Source organism: Primulina eburnea, chromosome 9, assembly GCF_022965805.1.
Source record: "Primulina eburnea isolate SZY01 chromosome 9, ASM2296580v1, whole genome shotgun sequence".
NCBI lineage: Eukaryota > Viridiplantae > Streptophyta > Magnoliopsida > Lamiales > Gesneriaceae > Primulina > Primulina eburnea.
Window position 1 is genome coordinate 26,971,241 of NC_133109.1, and position 17,248 is coordinate 26,988,488.

The 17,248-nt window shown below is 37.2% G+C and overlaps 1 protein-coding gene across 1 annotated transcript in view; it reads left to right on the forward strand.

The window, feature by feature from the left end:
- The window catches only part of LOC140841412 (uncharacterized), a 53,335-nt gene extending 39,754 nt beyond the window's left edge, over window positions 1-13,581 (forward strand). The window contains exons 17-26 of the mRNA XM_073208805.1: window positions 2,808-6,337; window positions 6,436-6,515; window positions 6,725-6,802; window positions 6,978-7,049; window positions 7,124-7,229; window positions 7,448-7,502; window positions 8,004-8,132; window positions 8,222-8,339; window positions 8,652-8,734; window positions 12,942-13,581. Coding sequence (XP_073064906.1) covers window positions 2,808-6,337; window positions 6,436-6,515; window positions 6,725-6,802; window positions 6,978-7,049; window positions 7,124-7,229; window positions 7,448-7,502; window positions 8,004-8,132; window positions 8,222-8,339; window positions 8,652-8,734; window positions 12,942-13,362 — 4,672 coding nt within the window. The 3' untranslated portion in view covers window positions 13,363-13,581. The remainder of the gene's footprint in view (window positions 1-2,807; window positions 6,338-6,435; window positions 6,516-6,724; window positions 6,803-6,977; window positions 7,050-7,123; window positions 7,230-7,447; window positions 7,503-8,003; window positions 8,133-8,221; window positions 8,340-8,651; window positions 8,735-12,941) is intronic.
- The last annotated feature ends 3,667 nt before the right edge of the window (window positions 13,582-17,248 follow it).

Genomic DNA, 17,248 nt, shown 5'->3' on the forward strand with positions numbered 1-17,248 from the left:
TGCAAGAGCTGCGGTTGGTTTGGTTATACCTAAGTCAACCAAAGAGTTATTCGATATGGATTTGGGACAATCAACCGGTATTAGAGGAAGAATTTTTTGGAAAAACGTGGTTCATTGCATCTGTTGGACGGTTTGGTTGGAGAGAAACCAAAGAATTTTTGAAGATATTGAGGAAAATAAAGAAAATTGCTGGGAAAAAAATCAAGATTAGCATTGCTATGTGGATCGGAAGTCATAAAAATTTCTAGAATGTTTTCATTTTCGATTTGATGAGACATTGGGAATATGTATCACTAAGTTTTAATATTGTGTGCTACATTACGACAGTGAATTTCTAGTCCACTGATGTAATCATTTTTACTTTATTATTAATAAATTATCGTTTCCTATAAAAAAAAAGTGAGGAGGACATCCCACCAAAAATATCTAGGACATTATGGGCAAAGGGTAAAGATCTTGCCACCTCAAGTAAGTGGCGTTTTTTACGCAATGAAACACCATTATGTTGTGGAGTATTCTCACATGAGCTTTGGTGGACTATGCCTTGACTTTGATGGTATGCACCTAGGACCGAATTAAAATAATCACGGGCTCGATCAGTTTTCAATACATGAATGTGGGCTGAAAATTGATTTCCGATCATTGTATTGATGTTTTGGAATTATATTGATATAAACTCTTTTTAACTTTAGAGTTTGCACCTTTTCTATGCCAGATGAATGCCTATACTTCCATTTAGGGTCAATTAAAAAAATGGGATTGAAACATAAAAGATTTAAAAAACAAAGACTATGACTTTTTTTTTTTTAAAAAGAAGGAGTTGACTCTTGATTATTACATTAACTCTAATTAAAACCTTTAACTTAATTAATTCTCTTTTTCTTTATTTCTCGGTCGACACAGAATCTATTTTGAGAAAAAGTAACAGTCCATCCAGAAAAATTGCTCGACCAAAATTAAGTTAATTTTCTTGGTCGACCAAAATTTTGTTGGTAGACCAAGAAAAATTTTGGTCGACCGAGAAAATTTCTGGGTCGACCAAGAAATTTTCTTGGAATTTCTTGGTCGACCAAGAAAAGAAATTTTCTTTTTCTTGGTCGACCAAGAAATTTTTTGGTCGACCAAACCATCTTCTTGGTCAACCAACATAATTTTGGTTGACCAAGAAGAAAGTTGAATGTTTTTTTTATTATTAATTTTTGTCTTTTATAAATATCTTATTCTCTTAATTTTTGTTGAATTTTGTAGGATTTACCTTTGGGTCGACTCAAAAGCAAAGCAACAAGGGCCGACCCAAAAACAACAAGGTCTACTTTGTGTCGACTCAGCTAAATATGTGATTCATATGTTAAAACATGTAATATTATATAACATAATTGTAAATTGTGATTCATATGTTAAAAACATGTACATAATTGTGAAATTGTGATTCATATATTAAAACATGTAACATAGTTGTGAAATTGTGATTCATATGTTAAAACAACATGTAACATAATTGGTTGTGAAATTATGATTCATTTGTTAAAACATGTAACATAGTTTTGAAATTGTGATTCATATGTTAAAACAACATGTAACATAATTGGTTGTCAAATTGTGATTCATATGTTAAAACATGTAACATAGTTGTGAAATTATGGTTCATATGTTAAAATATGTAACATAGTTGTGAAATTGTGATTCATATGTTAAAACAACATGTAACATCATTGGTTGTGAAATTGTGATTCAGATGTTAAAACATATAACATAATTGTGAAATTGTGGCCCATATGTCAAAACACATGTAACATAGTTGTGAAATTGTGGCTCATTTGTCATAACATGTAACATAATAATGTAACATTATAGAACATACTTGTGAAATTATGTGATTCATATATTAAAAACATGCAACATTGGTCAAAATTGTGTAATTATCCGTCAAAATTAAATAATTATCGGTCATATTTGTCAAATATATGGATTCATGGGTTAGAAAAAAAGTCGATCCAAAAACAACCTTGGTCGACCACTTCCAAGCACTTGGAGGTTGTCGATTAGTCTTGGTCGACCACCTCCAAGCAATTTCAAGCAATTCCAAAACCTTGGTCGACCAAGACCACTTTCAAACAATTCCAAAACCTTGGTCTTTTGGTCTTGGTCAACCAATTCCAAGACCTTGGTCTTGGTCGACCAAGACCAAAATTGGTCATTCCAAGACGAAGACCAATGGTCGACCATTGGTTGGTCGACCAAGACCAAAACCTTGGTCTTGGTCTACCAATTGCTTTGCTTGGAAGTGGTCTTGATCGATCAAAATTTTGGTCGATTTTAAGTGTGGATTGATTTTTTTTCAAATAAATTGACTAATCTCAATAAATCGAAATAAATGTGAAAGATAAATTGTCTTGAGAAGAAGTCGACGGAAAAAGATTTAGATTTGAAGTCGACTGAAATGAGAATGAATACAGTGTTAAGGGTTTCTAAATCAAATTTAATAATATATTTATGTTTAAACATAAGGACATTTATGTAAATTGACTCATTGGTCCTTTTTTTTAAATAAATCACTTTTGGATCCCTTTTCCCTAAATTTCCCCTTCCATTTATATAGGAAAAGGGACATTGTTTCCAGTAGCTTGATCCAAAGGCCTCGACTCATTATTGTTAACTTCCATAATTCTGAACATATAATTTCAGGCATAACAGATTTATTTTTAACAGCCTTTACAATCTCGAAAAGCATGAGATTAATTCGATCCATTTATTTTATTGTTCCTTGAAGTGTAATGCTGATAACACTGAATTATTTTTTTATGCAGTGTGCTTCTAGCAGTTTTGGATGCTCAGTTGCAGTTACCTCCTGATATTGATGGCCGCAAGTTTTCTGCTTTAGCAACACAGAAACCACAATCATTTACCACCTTGCCTGCTGCTTCTTGTGATGGAATAGCCTCTTCCAGATTAAATAGCCAAGAAAATGGTGATGGGAAGGTTGATGATATTGACATCAGTGTTAAAGTGGATGTTCCTGAAGATGTAAGTCTTCTTTTTGCTCCTCCAGAAGTGAATAGAATGTATCTTACCAATGTTCCTGCCAGTGGAGACAAAAATATTTCTGATTCAAGCAGTTCAAATGTTTGCTCTCAGTTCAATAATGCTGTGCAGAAAAATATTAACTATTTTCATAATGATTTGGCATTGACTTCCAGTCATGGAATAGAATTGTACAATTTGATGACTAATTATTCACATCTTATGAATTATCGAGATTGTGAGCTGAGGGCTACCGAGTTTAGGCGCTTAGCTCTGGACTTGAGCTCCCAGAATGAAATTACTCTGGAGAGTCATGATGCTGCGATAGATGCTTTGCTTTTGGCAGCAGAGTGTTATATTAATCCCTACTTCATGAAGTCTTTCAAGGAAATTTCAGTTGGTGTAGGAAATATTCACAATAAAAGGACCAGTGAAAACTGTGGGCTTGCAGATATTAACAGTATTTTCCCCCCAAAAAACAATGACTTGAAACTGGTGGCTGATCTTGAAAGGAAAAGAGACAGATTTGTTCTTGAAATTTTGATTGCGGCAGCTGAGTTAGACAGGAAATATTGCAAAGTTGCATTGGAGGGAGATATATCTACATCAGACGTTGAAGAGGACGAGGATATTATAAATATGAACCAGCAGGATATTTTTAATGCAGATGCTATTACCTTGGTTCGGCAAAACCAAGCGATGCTGTGCAATTTTTTGGTTAGGCGTCTGCAGAGGAATTCAGATTGGGAGCAATATTATATGCATGAGATTCTGATGTGGTGTCTTCTCTTCTTGTTGCATTCAGCTACAAAATTGTTCTGTTCCCCGGAGCATGTAGTTGACATTATATTAAATTTTGCAGAGTCCTTTGAGGGACAGCTAAAATCATTTGAATCTGAAGGAAATTCACAATTGAAAAGTTCTAAGCTGCATGAGGTGCAATGCCGCTGGATTCTTCTCAACAGATTGGTGATTGCGTCAAGTGGTAATGATGAAAGTTATGAACTGTCAATCAATGCTAAAAGTGGTTTTCGGTTCTCAAATTTAATTCCCGCTTCTGCGTGGCTACAGAAAGTGCCTGCCTTTGCTTCTTCTGCTAGACCTTTGGTTAGATATTTCGGTTGGATGGCAGTTTCACGTAATGCAAAGCAATATCTGAAAGAGCGTCTCTTCCTTGTTTCTGATTTGTCACAGATAACATATATTTTGTCCATATTTTCGGACGATCTTTCTCTAGTTGATAATATCATTGAACAGAAAAGTGGGCATGAGTCAATTGAAAGACTTGGTATCCACCAGGATAATAACATGGTGGATAGAGGCAGAAGTCACGGGTATCAAGATGCGCAACAATCTTTTCATGCTTTATATCCAGGTATCTGTAAATTATTTCCCAATCTGAAGAAAGAATTCGAAGCCTTTGGGGAAACTATATTGGAAGCTGTTGGTTTACAATTGAAATTTCTTTCTTCCGCTCTTGTACCAGATCTGATGTGTTGGTTTTCTAGTTTATGTTCATGGCCATTTGTTCAAAGTCAGAAGCCCCAAGACTTATTTCAATCTGAATCTGTTTATTTCAAAGGTTTTGTTGCAAAGAATGCTAAAGCTGTTATTCTGTTCATTCTTGAAGCAATTGTGGTGGAGCACATGGAAGCAATGGTGCCCGAAATACCCAAAGTGGTGCAAGTGCTTGTGTCTCTGTGCAGGACTTCTTACTCTGATGTATCATTTCTTGATTCCATATTGCGCTTGTTGAAGCCCATCATAGCATATTCCTTGAACAAGGTGTCTGATGAAGAAAAGCTTTTGGTTGATGTGTCATTTAATAATTTTGAATCTTTATGCTTTGGTCAGCTTTTTAACAATATTAGACAACGAGATGAAAGTTCAGATTCTCCAAAAGATGTAGGAAAATGCAAGGCTTTGACAATATTTGTTTTGGCTACCATTTTTGGTAATTTATCTTTCCACGGGAAAGCCGAGGTATTGCAGTCCGCCATCTTATGGGCTGATTTTACTTCCTTCGAGGGAACAACTGCATTTCATGATTACATATGTGCATATCAGGCACTCATGGAAAACTGCAAAGACCTACTGATTGGCACTTCTAGAATCTGGGGCATCATCCCACTTAAAATGTCAGCATGTACTAACTCTACCTTTGATAGTGATGAAGGTTTTCCCAAGTCACGCTCAGGGTTTCTCAGTGATATGTTCTACTCTGCTTCTCCTACGGATTCAGAGAGGCATCAAGATAACAATAGTGCAGATGCTGATGCAAGTCAAAGGATTTTTCAACTTGATTTAGAGGAGATAAGGAGTATCACGAAAAACCTAGAGGCCCTTGTTTCAAAACTCAACCCAACCACAGAACAATGCTGGAAAATACATCATAAATTGGCAAAGAAGTTGGCACTGACATCTGCTGAGTGTTTCATGTACTCAAAGTGTTTGTTTTTTATTGCAGATAGGGCTTCTGCTTCTTCGGAAATGGAGAAGCTGCTTCAAAGTAAGTTTGTTGATGAATTCCCGGGATTTTGGAATACTAGTCTTGAAGGACTTTCTAGAATGATCTTAGTGCTTCAAGAAAACCTTTGTTGGGAGGTTGCATCTGTACTGCTTGAATCACTTCTAGGAGTGCCTCTTTTTTTCCATTTGGATAATGTGATTCGTGACATATTCTCGGCAGTGAAGAATTTTTCGGACAGTGCTCCAAATATTATTTGGAGATTACAAACTGATAAAATGATATCATTGATTCTGGCGAGAGGCATCCATAACCTTTGTCAAATTGAAATGCCCATACCCTTGTTTGATTTGTTCTGTTCCTTGCTTGGTCATCCTGAGCCTGAACAACGATATATTGCCCTTAAGCACTTGGGTAGACTTGTCGGCCAAGATGCCAATGGAGAAAGGTGGTTTTTGTCTTTAACAACTGAAACTTTAACAGGTTCATCAAACCTACCACTTTCTGATTATGAGCCAAAATTATCCGCTCTGGTTTCATCTACCTGGGACCAGGTCGTCTTGTTGGCGTCATCCGACTCATCACTGCTTTTAAGAACCCATGCAACAGCACTTCTTATCTACTATATTCCATATGTAGAAAGAAGTAAATTGCAGTCATTTCTAGCAGCAGCTGAGAGTATTCTTCAGTGTTTGACAACTCTCGCACAACCTTCATGCTATGGACCATTGACACAGTTCTCCTTGGCACTGATTGCAAGTGTTTGCCTTTTCTCTCCAGTTGAAGACATCTCTCTGATTCCTGAATGTATTTGGAGAAATATTGAAACTTTTGGAATGTCTGGAAATGGTAATTTTGCTATGGGCTGCCAGAAATATAGTCCAATTCTAGTCTGTCAGATTTGGTTATCTAAGAATACCATTTTTCCCTGTTTATTGTCTTTGCAGGTAGATATTGCACTGATCTCGAGAAAAAGGCTTGTGAAGCACTGTGCAGACTTAAAGATGATGGAGACCAGGCTAAAGAGGTTGGTGGCCAGGCAGAATTGAATTCACATGTATTTCTATGAATTGTCAGACTATGGAATTAGTTTTAGATATTTGGTGCAGTAGCTATAAAGTGAAATAGTCCTTACTTTGTCCTATTGACCCTACTAGATGCATCTTTTTCTTGGTATTAGTTAAAAAAATTTCTCGCTCTGCTTACCTTATTTTTCTTTTATCTTTTGCGATGTAGATCTTAAAGAATGTGCTCTCTTCTAGTTCTCCTAAGCAAATGCCTGATTTTGTAACCACGCGTGAATCAATTCTTCAGGTATGCAATATTGAGTAGTTAAATATGTTTAGGTTTGTGCATTACGAAGACGTAGCACTTGTGCATGTGTACAACATCATGTTTTTATATTGAACACAGTCTATTAGTGGTCAATTGTTATCACCTACCTTTTGTTTTATGGTGTTTCTTTGATCTATTATTCATTTCTTTGCAGGTTATTGGCAATTTATCCTCTGCCCAGTCATACTTTGATTTTTTCTCAAATGAAGTTGAGCAAAAGGCCATGGTTAGTCTTGGCACACTTATGATGATCTACCTTAATATGCTCAATCAAATTATGACATCTTTTATTTATTTTAGGAACTAGAAGAAGCTGAAATGGAAATGGAACTTATTCGAACTGAACGTCCTGTCCCAGATTCATCTATTGATTTTCAAGATTGGCGGCAGCTACCATTTTTATCCAGTATGGATATTTTCCTTCAAGATGGCATATTCCTTAAACCAAAGGGACTATTTGTAGGCTTTTGGTTTTAGATAATAAACATTTTTGAGTGGATGAGAGACAGTTGTCATGAGTTACTGTGAACTGAGAGTAATTGTGTTCTACAGTTTACTACCAACTAATATCTCTCAAATTCACTCTCCATATATATTTCAGTTTCATAATTATTTCTCATACAGCTTATGCGAAGAATGATGATCGCTTGCAGCAAATCAAGGATGGAATCAGATCATTGTATGTGTATTTAATATTTTTTAATGTCAATCACAACTGCGTAGCTTAGAGAAGAAGCAAGCGAATCCAGTACACATATTACTAATGCTAGCAATCCCAGTTATTGATGTCATGCACTTGAATTATTTTACTTATTGCAACTGCATCAACTGAAGAAGCTCAATATTTGGAAATGCCACTGAATGAATATATTAGATTTTTGAAGGAATTGTAGTTGCTTTGTAGATCTTATGTCGGTGTTAATCACATCCTGTTTGTTACACTGAAATTTATTTTGTATTTATGGGTGAAAAACATGGATCTGATCCCTGACTGTAAGTTGTTCTAGTAGAACTTGGACTTTTGCTTTCCTTTGGAAAGATACTTCTGCTGCTACAAAATTTCATTTTATCATTTCTTCTCCTTTTCTATTTTCCTTGAAAGTTGATGTGTTTTTCTCGATGTGATTGTAGCTTTCGCCCTCTAAATACACTCTTTTGTTTTCCTATTCTCTTTCTTCAGAGAGAAAACAAAAGTCAGGGAAGATATAGTTGCTCGTAGGCAGCGAAAGCTACTTCTAAGGCTTTCACGCCAAAATTTTTTAGAGGAAGCAGCTTTACGAGAATCAGAACTCATTCAAAAATTTGATAGGTTTTCCACTTTTTCTGTAATTTATCAGATTTTGTGTCATGATTAGCATGTCTGCTTGCATTGTTGAAGGATTTGTTTTGTTGTATCAGAGAGAGAACAATTGAGGTAGAAAAGGAGCTTCAGAGACAGCAGGTGCTGGAACTTGAGCGTGCAAAAACCAGAGAATTGCGGCACAACCTTGATATTGAGAAAGAGAAGTTGGCACAGGTAAGACCTAAGCAATTGATTGCTCTCAAAATAGCCTTGCATTGGCCATTTTTCTAGAATTTTGTGAACATGTTTAACTGATCAATTTATTAATAGCTTCGTGGATTTCCATTGATCCCTTTTGTCATGTGTGCTGACCTTTCTGCAATTATTCTTATGCGATCATGGTTTGTGCTAAGCTAGACTAAATTTACTTGAAAATTCTCATTAGTTGAGTGGTATATACATTAGGCTGAAAGATAGTTTCACCACTCAAATGAAAATATTCTCAATCTATTGCTTGCTTATCAAATACAAGATGAATTTATGTAGCGCGAACTCCAGAGGGAACTTGAGCAAGTGGAAACTGGGATGCGGTCATCAAGACGAGAATTTGCATCCTCCAGCCATAGTAGGTGCGTCTTACTCTCCATCGCAATTGCTTCATTAAATTTTAAATTTAGAGTCTTGTACAAGCTGTTTTGGTTGCATTCAAGGACAATTTGTTAAGAATACAAAAATATGTGATCTTTTTAACCTTTCAACATTAAGCTAATCTAGGTATGTGTTGTGATCTCTTTTTCTCATGTCCAAATCGAAGCGGAAGTTGTAAAATTTTATTTTGACATTTAAAATATAATTTGGACACTCGTATGGTTTAAAGTAAACATTCATAGAGCGTTTGAAACTTTTACCTTTAGTGAGATATTCACTAGGCTCCAACTATTCCGAGATTAGCGGAGATAACTCTTTATGTATTTCCTACGAACTTTCTTCGAGGCTCTTTTTCTTCAATCCTTCTATCAAGTCCACGACTAGATCAAATGTTTTCTTCTAAATTGCATTAGAAATTTAGAAGGATTTTACGTTGAGATTGATCTGAAGTGGCCGAAAACAAAGTGAGTGGGAGGAGGTGATTTTCGAGAATCCCTTGGCTCAACTCCTTGAATTTATTATCTCAACGGGGACAAAATAATCTAGTACTTGTGTGACCCTCAATGGTTCAGGGATTCAGCTAGTCGTGGGTTCACAACTCTTTGTGATTCAGGACATAATCCTTTATTCGGGTTTACCCTAATTTGACCCATTCTATGTATCAACAATTGATAATGAGAATGTCAGAAATCATATTACTGATTGCACCCATTGAATCATGATAAGAGCTTCTAGTAGCATCGCCCCATTATTCCCTAGGTATCACTGATAGTGTCTGCAAGAACCAATCGGTTATGATTAACGTACAGTAGGTCCCTTCATCTCATATATCCTGATCGAATCTGCAACCATTGGTTCATCGAGGGTTGTATAAGAATTCGATAACTCTGTGACACATCTTCAATAATAAATAGTGGCATCGCATGTACAGTTGGAGAACTCTTCTCTAATGTACATTTCTTACTCTGGCCAGAGATTCCATGAACTATTATTTCATTAGATCACACAGGATATCCACACCCGTAGGTGAGCGATCAATTCCCTGCTACAATACATTGGCTCCTACATGTGTCGCAAGTGTACTCAATCTCGCCACCTGATGACCCCCCTGAAGTCGGTAAACAAGTGAAAGCACAGTCTTAGCATATAGAGTCTCACTGTTGTCCCAGGTCGTAAGGACTAATGATGAACAATGATAACCACTGACTTATCCTCTCGAGGAATGATAACTACTTGGAAAGTCCTAGAGAGGGTGGTTCGGTATAATCATCATATGACTACCCATCTGCGTGTTTGGACATCTCTATGTCCTTACCAAGAAACGCGGTACACAACATCACAGATGCTAGTCTCGAGCTCAAGCGACTTTTATCCATGTTTTAGACGGCTGAATCAACTAAAAACGAATTTAGATTATACAGTGTTTACAAATGAGTTTCAACATCAAATTACGATTCATTTGTTTTAAAGTATAATCAAGGTCTTTATCTATGTTAATCACATGGGTGTACAGATAAAGAAATAACAAACCATGAACTAATGTGTTATTAAAATAAAGATTGTTTGTTACAACTGAATCAATAAATTCCCTAGCCAACAGTTGGCTTACAGGGCATTTACTCTAACAATTTCTCGCTTGCCCTAGAACCAACTAACGATAAACTTTAATCACGTTGTTTCGCAATGCTTCTCAAACAATGGTCCTGGCAATCTCCCGGATGATGTGGAAGTTCCTCAGTATATGTTTGGATCGCTGATGAGACCTTGGTTCCTTTGCTTGCACTACGGCACCAGTGTTGTCGTAGTACACAGGGACTGGATCAACTCCATTAGGAATTACGCCAACTCTTGTACAAAATTTCTCATCCAAACTGCCTCTTTGGTTGCATCAGATGCAGCTATGTATTCATCTTTAGTGGTGGAATATGCAACGGTGTCTTGCTTTGAACTTTTCCAAGAGACAGCCGCACCATTGAGTATGAATACAAAACCAGAGGTCGATTTCGAATCATCTACGTCACATTGGAAGCTAGAATCAGTGTAGCCTTCCAATTTCAATTCTCTACCTCCATAGACCATGAACTTCTTAGACTTTCTTAAGTTCTTGGAGAACTCATTCTCTAATGTACATCTCATACTCTGGCTAGAGATCTCATGCACAATTATTTCATCAGATCACACAGGATATCCACACCCGTAAGTGAACGGTTTCCGGCTACAGTGCACTGGTTCCTACATGTGTCGCAAGTGTACCCAGTCTCGCCACCTGATGACCCTCCTAGAGTCAGTAAACGAGTCAAAGCACAACTCTAGCATATAGAGCCTCAGTGTTGTCCCGGGTCATAAGGACTAATGGTGAACAATGATAACCACAGACTTATCCCCTCGAGTAATGATAATTACTTGAAAAGTCTCAGGGAGGGTAGTTCGGTATAATCATAATACGACTACCCATCTGCGTGTTTGGACATCTCTATGCCCTTACCGAAAACGCGGTACACAAGATCACAGATGCTCGTCTCGAGCTCAAGTGACCTTTATCCATGTTTTAGGTGGTTGAATCGACTAGGAACGAATTTAGATTATACAGTATTTATAAATGAGTTTCAACATCGAATTACGATTCATCTGTATTAAAGTATAATCAAGGTCTTTATCTATGTTGATTAAATGGGTATACAGATAAATAACTAACAAACCATGAATTAATGTATTATATTAAAATTAAATATTGTTTATTACAGCTGAGTCAATAAATTCTCTAGCCAACAGTGGCGTACAGGACATCTACTCTAACAGTATGTCATTTGGAGCTATGGATTTACTGTCTTATGGGCCTGGACAGTTTCTTAGTCTACAAGCATATATCATGCCTGACCTGTTGGGATTTCAGGATACTTATTGTCAGTGTAGTCAGTGGTTCGTTAGATTGTAAACTCTAGTCTCCAACATGATAACGGATTTGAAATGGGAATCCTGCTATTTATTGTGAGCCATCACACCAGCAACTCCAACCAGCCCAACTAGAAATTATAACCGTGTCCAGTACCATGGACTTTTATGATTTATAAATACATGACAAACCTCTCCTTGAAACTTGTGAAAATTATAATAACCAGGGTGAAGGAACATTGCTAGTTCTTTTTTGGCCAATACGAAAGCTCCCTCAGTTTCTCATGCCACTGGGATTTGCTTGTAGTTATTAAAAGCTCATAATGCAAGCACCTAGGTTCAAGCTGTCGCGAGGGAAAGGAGATTTTGCCATGATGCACGAGCATTGATGCGTATCAAGGCTCTAGGATCCTTTAAGTTGTTCTAAATGAATGGATTATAAATTCAAATTTGAATGAAATACCATTGCCATCACTTTTGGACACTAACAAATATTTATTGTAGTTGGTACTCGTGATGTAATTTTCTTCAAGCATTTAAATTTTAGTATATTATACTATGGTATGCCTAGCGTCAATAAGTTGTGCATCTTGCCTGCTCCCTGAGGCCCTATGATACTCATGACCAGCGTCTAGGCCGCGTAGGCGGGTTCCATGGTATCAACATAATAAGATGAAGTTTGGTATGTTAGGGCAAGCCAACCAAGGTCTATAAAAAATTACTTTTCATTTTTTTTTAATTGGGCTTTTAAACATCTAAATCCCAAAAAACTTTTAGAAAAAATCCCAAAAATAGCCCAAAACAATAATGAAATAATTTTCAGCCGACTAGCACTTCTTCGGAGCGAGGGGGCGGCCTCTGTTTTATTGAAACATCTATCATAACAGTTGTTTTGTGTTGTCAGACATTAATTGCAAATGTTCCTTAAATCATGTGGATTTCTAGTGTTTCTTTTTTATTTGATTTTCTTTTCAATATTTTAGATATGCTGTCTTTTTCAGGCAGGCAGTAGTAGCATTTTGTTGTGATTTCAGCGTCTTGATCTTTTAAGGCTGGTTAAGATTCTTCAAGTTTATTGAACTGCTTTACTCGCATCAAGCCTTTTGGCCAGTGTCCTTTCTTAATTCCAAAAGATTGCCTTTTCGACTTTGATACCGATGTTACTATGAAAAAGCTCGGTTTTCTTCCATCACCTTGTTTGTTTACTGGCCAGATCTAATGGATGTCGGCATGCTTATAAAAATCGTTGTTTGAAGTCTTGCCATCTGACACAATATCTCACTTTTTAATAATCAGGCAACGAGATAGGTACCGTGAAAGAGACAATTTACCGGAAGGTAATGAAGGCAACTTAAGAACAAGTGTACGAACGGTTCAGCAAGATGCTATTACTTCTAATACATCCATGGGCAACCAGCCAACAGTTGTATTATCAGGGGCAAGACCATTTGCAGGTCAACTTCCCACGATACTACAATCACGAGAAAGATCAGATGATTGTGGCAGCAGTTATGAAGATAATATTGATGGACGGAGCAAGGATTCTGGTGATACGGGTAGCGTTGGGGACCCCGATACAGTGTCTGCCCTAGAGGGACAGTCGACTGGTTTTCCATCTGCTCAAAGGCATGGATCCAGGGGTAGCAAATCTAGGCAGATCGTCGACAGGAGAGAACGGGATGCTAGGCGTGAAGGAAAGTGGGAGCGAAAACACTAGCAAGCTATAGTCTCTGATGCTTTTGTACCAAATTAGTTAAATATCTGTTTGTGCGTATGACATGTAATGATTTTCAGCCAACCAACTCAGTAGAATAATGTTGTAATTTTTTGTATTATTGATCACTCTGGAGTGGCATATCTCCCTGTTATGAATGCACAGAGTGAGCATTTCCTTTGAAATTAGAGTTTACCCGTTCAATGCGCCTGTTTCGGTTAATTTTCCTTTTGGGCAGTTCAGATTTTATAATACTAATTTGTTTTATCTAGTCATGTCAGATGTGCAGGATGCAGTCAGGATTTTCTCTGACAGTAAATGATTTTTTAGTCAGTTGAATTGAAGACAAAATCTGTGAATCTCGTCTCCGTGAATTGTGCTCACTCCTTTATTCAAGAACAGTTGTTTTTCTTCTCAAAACCTTCATGGAATCAAGCGTTGTGCTCTTGATCCTTAATTCTCATGACACAAAGGGCCTAACGAGTCCCCATAAAACCTGGTTGCTTCCACTGCTGCATCGTGTCTCACCGTTGATTGCCAGTTCTTCCTTCCGTAGCATTCCGCCCTCCAACTGACACTCCATAAGCTCAACAGGAATAACTATCACAAATAGGAGAAATCCATGAAATTGGCTCTTGGATGTAACAGGAAAATTAGATCATATTACTGGTGAAGTGATCCAACCGACATCCACCTGACCGATATGTGGCTCATCATTTGTATGAGACCTACAATTGGATAGTCTCACCTTGTTTTATCAATATCCAAGGACCAAGGTAGGCTGCTTGAGTTTTGTATTTTGATTTCGAACTCGTCCTAAATATTTGATTCGACTCTACGAATCTGGAAATCCGACGAAATGACCATGCTGTTACGACCTTTTAAAATGAGATGGTGTCCAGGGGAAAATTACGATGACCGTGCTCACCATGAATAAAAGGTTAAAATTGCTTATGGTTCCTTCTCTGCCATAGGTGGAACTGAGACCACATATCTAAGTTAAAAAAAAAAGGACCTTTTACTTTTCTCGAATAAGTGTTACTTTCTAGAGTGGGTCTCATGTGAGACCTCTCACGGATCTTAATCTGTGAGACGGATCAACCCTACACATATTTACAAGAAAAAGTAATACTCTTAACATAAAAAATAAGACTTTTCATAGATGACCCAAATAAGATATCCGTCTCACAAATACGACCCGTGAGACCGTCTTACACAAGTGTTTGCCTACCTTCTAATGTATTGTTATCTTTCTTCATGCTTCTTTTTAGATTGAAATTCCATTAATCAAATTAAATACCGAAAATACTATAGAAAAAAATGAATTATGTGAAGAAATGTAGTCAATTTAAACATAAAAAGGTTGAGAAGATTTTATATTATAAAATTATCGAATTGTATTAAAGTTTGTAAACTTTCCATTATAAGTTAGTGGGTGGATGTTTCAAAAAGAGATTATCAATTTTATATAATAATTTAAGCTATTGTTCCACCAACATTATTTTTATTGCATCTTGTGATACAGGGAACGAACTGGAGAATTGGAGGAATGTCTTTTCTTCGTAGTGTTAATAGAGTCATCAACACGTGACATTTGGGGTGCTATATTATTTATTAGAGTTGTACTGATATCACTAACTATAATTTTTAAGAAAACGATAAACGTAGAGTTGCATGTTTTTGGTGAACAATCTTAAAATACGAAAGAATATGACTCTATGCAGGTATTTCATTTTATTTTATTGTAGAGCAGACCCAAGATTTCGTTTTCAATAAAATCTTCTATTGATAAAATTCTTTTATTCTCTTAACTTATATATTATATTAATTTAATATTTTTTAATACAAATATTGCTAATAATAAGATAAAGTTTTAAACTTTAATATATTAATATTAATATTATAAATCTGATGGTGCAAATATTCTCTAAGTTTAATAAAAAATATACTTTAAAAAAAATTAAATTGCTTGAAAGTTAATTTATTTATATTATCTTTGATATAGAGTTTTATTCTTTAAATTTAACTTCTGTCGATCTCATTCTATGTTATAAAAAAAGATGTTTTGTTCCTTTATCGATTTAAAAACAATCAATCTATATGATAAGAAAATATTTAATTTAGTTATTATATAACAAAATAATTCTTTTTAATTTTATCACAAAACACATAATTATAGATTTTATTTATATTTAAGAATATGAATACCACTTGAAAAATTACACACCACAATAAATAATGTCAAATTTTATTCTAATGTTCAATAAATAGGTCATACAAAAAAATTTAAAAGCCCATTATATCAATATAAAAACCTAAGACCGCGATGCGCCTAGTTGAGTTGTGATATTTGATAAATTTAGATATATAATAAATATTGTGATTATTAAAAGGCAAAAACTTGTTGAGATAGTCTCACGCGTCATATTTTGTGAGACGGATCTTTTATTTGGGTCATCCATGAAAAAATATTACTTTTTATGCTAAAAGTATTACTTTTTATTGTGAATATCAGTAGTGTTGACCCGTCTCACACATAAAATTCGTGAGACCGTCTTACAAGAGACCTACTCTTATTAAAATATTTTAGTAGAATGTGAAATAATATTGAATAAATAATATGCTTCACTTGATTGATTAAATTTGGGATAAGATAATAAATTATATATCATTTTCATGAATGAATGTGATACTCACTAAAAATATAGGGTTCGGTTTCAGCAGATGATACTAGCCCAAATGCAGACCTCGAATTTACTGTATGCCTGAATCAATAAGGAGACCGTTAGAAAAGGACCGGGAGGGTGCCCCGCCATTGCCCCTCCGACGCTTAAGTCAGATATCGAAGAATAGAATTAGAGAGCAGCTAAGGACACTGCTAAGAATCAATATAGTGAATGAATGAATTAGACACTCAAACCTGATATTTATAGGAGTATACATGAGGTACATCATTGGTCTTCTACCTTGGCTAGAGATGGGCCGGGGGTCCAAAATCCAGTTTGGGCATGATCTTGATGGGTCAATATATGGGAGTATTATCAGTCTCCTCCTCTTAAGTTGAACTGAATCGCATGTTCGAAGTTTGATTAGTGGCGCTTCCTAGACGACTGAACACGGTATCCATCAATAACCCTTCATTTCATTTTTTTTTGTTCCCCTATAAATAAATGCCCTCCTCATTTCATTATCCTGTCTCCCCTTAATATTTAATGCACCCTTGCCCTCGTCAACGTAATTCCTCGCACTCTCCCCACTCCGCAGCCTCGCCCCTCCTCGCGCACTCGCCCTGCACACCACCTCGCCCCTTCGCCTCGCAACAGCTAGCCTCTCCCCTCCTCACACAAAGCCTCTCTCACCCACAGCCTCGCCCTAGCCCCTCGTCATCAACCCTCGCCCATCACCGCTCTCCCGAGCCTCGTCCATCACCGCTTCCATCCTCCTGCGAGCCTCGCCTCTCCCGCCCGAGCCCACGCCTTCACAGCCTCGCCTAGCTTATCCACCCACGCCTTCGGCTTCACCCCATCCTCGCATCTCCCTTCGCGCAGCCTCGCCTCTTGTGCAGAATCCTCACCCTTCTTTTCCCCTCGCCTTGCCCCGTCCCTGCTGTTTGCCCTCGCCCTTCTCTTCCTCGCCCTCGCCCTCGTCCTTCTCCCCCGCCACTCGCCCTCTTTGTTGTCTACCCTCCCCATAGCCTCACTATGTCCTCGCTGTTCGCCCTTGCCTTTCACTCGCCATAGCCTACGCCGCTCGCCCTCACCCTTCTCTCCCAGCCCTAGCCGACTCACCCCTAGCCCTGCCTCGTCGCTCATCTCCTCACCCCTTGCCACTCCACGCAGCCTCCTCGCTCGCGCCACATCCTCACCTGTCGCCCTCTGCCTCTCCTTCC